The 5,639-nt window shown below is 35.9% G+C and overlaps 3 protein-coding genes across 5 annotated transcripts in view; 2 read left to right on the top strand and 1 right to left on the bottom strand.

Annotated features, from left to right (window-relative positions):
- Positions 1-2,652, top strand: part of LOC102589371 (BURP domain-containing protein 3-like) — a 3,385-nt gene extending 733 nt beyond the window's left edge. Inside the window, exons 3-4 of the mRNA XM_006356578.2 lie at positions 1,507-2,444; positions 2,503-2,652. Coding sequence (XP_006356640.2) covers positions 1,507-2,403 — 897 coding nt within the window. The 3' untranslated portion in view covers positions 2,404-2,444; positions 2,503-2,652. The remainder of the gene's footprint in view (positions 1-1,506; positions 2,445-2,502) is intronic.
- Positions 2,546-5,639, bottom strand: part of LOC102597121 (helicase and polymerase-containing protein TEBICHI) — a 44,731-nt gene continuing 41,637 nt past the window's right edge. For 2 of the 3 annotated variants that reach the window (XM_006356600.2, XM_015313008.1), the window contains one exon: positions 2,546-4,262. The gene's annotated coding sequence lies outside the window, so the exon portion shown is untranslated. The remainder of the gene's footprint in view (positions 4,263-5,639) is intronic. The other variant, XM_015313007.1, reaches the window with a different exon arrangement.
- LOC107062399 (uncharacterized) overlaps positions 4,808-5,639 on the top strand; it is a 4,476-nt gene continuing 3,644 nt past the window's right edge. The window contains exon 1 of the mRNA XM_015312989.1: positions 4,808-5,552. Coding sequence (XP_015168475.1) covers positions 4,808-5,552 — 745 coding nt within the window. The remainder of the gene's footprint in view (positions 5,553-5,639) is intronic.

Raw genomic sequence — 5,639 nt, 5'->3', positions numbered from 1 at the left:
CTTTGTTAAAGTGATTTTAAAAGAAAGAAAACAAGAACATGGTTCTTTAATAATATTTTAATTAGGACTGAGATGTGTTTAAAAAGAAAAAAAAAATATGTATTTGAAAAATGGTATTTTTGACCCATTTAGTAATTATAGGGGCATTTCTGGACCAAAGTATTGACTGCAAGACATTTTTTAACCAAAGTATTGATGGCAACGACATTTTTGAGCGAAACTATAAACGGATGACATTTTGTTCCTTTCACAAAGTTTAAGAGCATTTTTTATCCTTTTTCCTTTTATATATTAAGTTATTTTATTACTAAACAAACATGAAAATGATAGCTATTTCTATTTAGCGACAAATTAATAACGAGTTATTAAAAAGAGTTCTTAGCTCCGAAAATTTTGACGATGGATGAATAATGAAGTTCAAAGTTAAATTCATTTTTTTTTCTTGTAGTATTTGTTGTTAAATGAGGTATGCATTTTGGTCGCGTGCATAGTTTACCAAATAAATCCATAATCTACCAAATAATTAGGATAAATTTTTAATTTTATAAAAATAAATTTTAAAAATATATATCGGGTTGTATTTAATAAATTTATGCATTAATTAGTTATGAATCAGGTTGAAAATTAACAAACAAGTAAAAAGTTTCAACTTTAAAACTATTATATATACGACTCTTATTGAAACTAAATTAGTTCCAATAACTTGATTAGCAAACCATAAGGTATTCCAACGATCAGATTAACTATGCATAATTTTTTTAATATCTTCCCTATCGTATGATTTAGATTTCTCTACGAGTCTCATCTTGATTAATAGATTTCCACTTGATTATATGATTTAAATTTCTCTTATTTACTTAATTTATTTTTCACATTGTAGAATAGTGGGATAAATCTCTATAGAAATTTAGCGAATTTTTACCAAAGTTATATGCAAGTACCAATGATTTCATGTTCGAATTTTTAGTTGTGAATTTTAATGACATATACGAATATATATTAAAAATTAACTTAATTATACTGATGCTAAAGAGAAATCAAGATGATTGAATGGTTCCAACTTTGGTCATAAAAATAGACCAATCAAAAAAATGGTATTAACTTTAAAATAACTGGCTGAACCGAACCATGGACACCCCTAATCTTTTCACATCCAAACAAAAAAATAAAAACAAAATTTTGAAAATTTTCTCATGTTCTTCCAATTCATTAAAAATCAGAAGTACAAAAAGTAGAGGTAGTATGAAAGGGACGTATCGATTGCAGTAAAATAGAGGAAAGATGAAGCACCTAATTGAAAAGTAAATAAATCTAAGAGTTTTTCAATCGTTTGTTAAAAATACGCACCATTTGAAGGCATATTGCTTGCCTATTATGTTGTTTCATAAGGAAAAAAAGATCAAATTAATACTAAGGTCTTTTGTTTTCGAATACTTCTGTTGGCAGAGAGTGAGCTTCACAAAGTACGTCAACCATATGGAGTGAGTAGATGGTATCAGGCTGCCCCTGAGAACGAGCTTCACAAAGTACGCCAACCATGGGGAGTGGGTAGATGGTATCAGGCTGCCCTTTGAGAACGAGCTTCACAAAGTACGCCAACCATGGGGAGTGGATTCATGGTATCAGGCTGCCCCCGAGAACGAGCTTCACAAAGTACGCCAACCATATGGAGTGGGTGTATGGTACAATGATGCTGCTAAGAAAGATCTTAATGACAATCACCCAGTGACGCCATACTTCTTTGAAACAGATTTACATCAAGGGAAAAAAATGAATCTTCAGTCTCTCAAAAACTACAATCCAGCACCCATTTTGCCACGCAAAGTTGTAGATTCCATCGCTTTCTCATCGGACAAAATTGAGGAAATTCTTAATCACTTCTCTGTTGATAAGGACTCAGAACGTGCTAAAGACATCAAGAAAACAATCAAAACGTGTGAAGAGCCTGCGGGTAACGGAGAGGTAAAACATTGTGCCACTTCTTTGGAATCTATGATTGATTTCACCTTATCTCACCTGGGAACAAACAATATTATAGCAATGTCCACTGAAGTAGAGAAGGAAACTCCAGAGGTGCAAGCATATACCATCGAAAAAGTGGAAGAGAAAGCAAATGGCAAAGGTGTTGTATGTCACAAAGTAGCTTACCCATATGCAGTACACTTTTGCCATGATGTAGGAAGCACTAGGACATTTATGGTGTCTATGGTGGGTGCTGATGGAACAAAAGTTAATGCAGTATCAGTCTGCCATGAGGATACTGCATCCATGAACCCTAAGGCATTGCCTTTTCAGTTGCTCAACGTTAAGCCTGGAGACAAGCCTATTTGCCATTTCACTTTGGACGATCAAATTGCCCTGTTTCCTTCTCAAAACGCAGTTCTTCAAGTGGCTGAAAACTAACATGAAGAACGTTCAGTCATTACCTGCTCCTTTGTTGCAATAGTCCCAATGCTTCATCTGAAAATGTATCTCCCTGATGTAAATACCGTTTACTGCAATGTTTTGTGTAATAATGCATGCCATGTTGCAAGTACTGTTTAACTGTGTTAATCACAGTTCATCATGCACGTTGTTTGCATGTGTGGATGAAAATGTTTGGCTTGTATTTCAAATATGGTTGATGAATATATGTGGTAATGGAGATTATGACATCTTGTTTTCAAATAGATTTAAGAGTCTTTCTTGCAATATTCCTCAACACAGAATCAAGGGACTATGTAGAGTGAATTGGTGTAATTTGAAATAGAAAAGAATAAGTGGTCAGTTGTCTCAGTTCGGGTTACAATACAAGCAATCGAACACCCGCATGAAGTACCACTGCTATATAATAGACTTCAATAATCTAGATTCGCCTTACCATCAAAACTCCTTTGATTGTCTCCCTCGAGCACCAAGCAGATTCAATGTGCCAGAAATTTTATCCATGCACCTTTCCGATACAAACACCACAAGCAGATTCAAAGTGCCAGAATTTTTATCCATGCACCTTTCCAATACAATTTTCATGTCTCCTCTGCAGGATCGATCATTAACCAAATGACAACCTTTCTCTAGTTCTCGCATAGCACAGTAACAGTAACTTCCAATGAGGTCTTCTGAGCAATGATAACAACCATTCTGGGTGAGCTCTATATTTTCAAATTTGACTGCCAGGAAAGCTCCTGCAACTGTGGCATGCCTTCAGACCCCAACCCCTTGAGGTTGATCTATCTCTTCTCACTGTACGACGTGATTGGATGTGGATCTTCCAGGTCCCAGGTTGTTCCTCCATAAGAGAGACAAAAAAACAGCAAGTAACATTCTCAAACACCATTAACCAATTCCACATGCATTAGATGTCAGGGAACATATAGCAGAAAATGCACCAGAAGACATTCAATATCCTCGCACGACATTTCATAGAAACCCGAAATGTTCCTGGAGATTCGCATTAACTAAATTTTGAGGGGTTAGCCAATGGAAAAGTAATTATCCTATGCTTATTGCTTTCCTGTAAATTTCTTTTTCCCTTGTCTTTTGGGTTTTAGGGGACCAATAACCCCATTGAAATCATTCAAGGCACAACTACAGAGCATTAATCACCTCACAAGGTTCGTAGCCCAGGGCCAACACAAGCTTGAATAATGAATATGGCTCCAGTAGGATTTGAAATTTGATCATAAAGGATTAAGCACCTAGAAGGCTTCCACCACTTGGACCAACTCCTTGGTTCTCTTGATAGGTATTACCCTGCCATTAATTGACACTTCAATATTAAGCATCCGCTTTCTCTGAGATCCAGGAGAATGAGGTAGAACCCTTATATAATCATCATTAATTAAGCACATTCTCCCTGTAAATGCTTGTCAGCTTACAACACGATGAAGCATCATGCTCTGGAGACAATCAGGAAAATCTCATCAGCATAGTCTTAACATCTCAGGCTCTCAAAAATATTGAAAGCGGCCTTGGTTCTGAGCACCCTCATCACAATATTACTTACTTGAATGTCACAGTTCTACAAATTTATCAGAGCACCAACAAGTGCAGATTTGTTCAATAAAGTAAAGAGTCTCTTCCTCTGTCCTTCCCACTTCCTTCAAGTAACCTAATCCATCAATCAGATCCTTTGCTTGTACAGAAATTGTGAGATTATGACTGCCAACAAAGAACACATTATAACTTTGATGACCAGCTAATTCACATGAAGTTATACAGCTGCATCCCATGTGAACATCATTTGCTTGGTCTGTTAGATAAAGGTCTTGCTTGAGAGGAAACTGCTTCACCGAAATAAAGATAATAGTCAGAATTAAAATGCCATAAAGATGCATAGAATGCATCAACAATAAGACACCCGAGAAGCTTCAGGTTGTTAGCATGATTGGATAGATTCTAAATATCTGTACATATCTATGTTATAACTCTAAATATTTGTGTAATGATGATAGGAGATAGCATAGATTAATGTAGCATATTTTCAGAGATATTACAATTAGGAATAGCATATATTTAGGGATATATAGCAGATTTTTAGGCATGTAAATCAGAATTCTTTCTATTTAATGGAAGAACTCTCATTTGAGAGAACTCATTCAGCAAAATTGACATGGTATTAGAGCCTTTTTCAGTGCTTTGATTCTTAGTGTCTTTCATCTGTGGTTTCTTTCAGAATTTTTTTTGAAAGTTTTGGTTCAGCTTACTGTTTTTTAGTCAACAGTAAGTCCTAAGTATCTTGGAATTTTAGGCATTTTGGAATCTCAGTCTTGGTCATTTTGGTTATTTTGTATCATTGCATTTCTATCTTCCTTAACTTGTCAAGAACATGGCGTCATATCAGTTTGAGTCCTTCTATGTTCGTTTCACAGGAAAAAATTACTCTGCCTGGGAATTTCAATTCCAACTATTTGTCACTGGAAAAGAATTATGGGGACATATAGATGGAAGTGATCCTACTCCTACTGATCCTACAAAGCTCGATCAATGGAAGGTTAAAGATGCTCGGGTGATGACATGGCTTTTAGGGTCAATTGACCCTCTTATTGTTCTTAATCTCAGGCCATACAAGACAGCAAAGGCCATGTGGGATTATTTACAAAAGGTTTACAACCAAGACCATAGCGCAAGGCGCTTTCAGTTAGAGCATGAAATTGCTATGTATTCTCAAGGAGGTCTCTCTGTTCAAGATTATTTCTCTGGATTTCAGAACTTATGGGCTGAATTTACCGATATCGTTTATGCTACAATACCTTCTGAATCTATCTCCATCATTCAAGGAGTTCATGAACAAAGCAAGCGAGATCAATTTTTGATGAAATTACGATCTGATTTTGAAAATGTTCGCTCCAACTTGATGAACCGTGATCCATCTCCATCGTTGGATGTCTGTTTTAGGGAATTACTTCGTGAAGAGCAGCGTCTCTTCACACAAAATGCTTTTCATCAAGGAAATGTTGTCACTGTCGCATTTGCAGCTCAAGGGAAAGGAAAGGGCATGGATATGGCTAGAACTCAATGCTACAGTTGCAAGAAATATGGTCATATTGCTAGCAATTGTGGCAAGAAGTTCTGTAATTATTGTAAACAACAAGGACACATTATCAAAGAGTGTCCCACACGTCCTCAAAACCGTAGGGCAAATGCTTTTCAAGTTGGGA

The sequence above is a fragment of the Solanum tuberosum genome, unplaced genomic scaffold (assembly GCF_000226075.1).
Source record: "Solanum tuberosum cultivar DM 1-3 516 R44 unplaced genomic scaffold, SolTub_3.0 scf00225, whole genome shotgun sequence".
NCBI lineage: Eukaryota > Viridiplantae > Streptophyta > Magnoliopsida > Solanales > Solanaceae > Solanum > Solanum tuberosum.
Note: the sequence above shows the minus strand (reverse complement) of the source record. Positions and strands in the feature narration are given on the sequence as shown.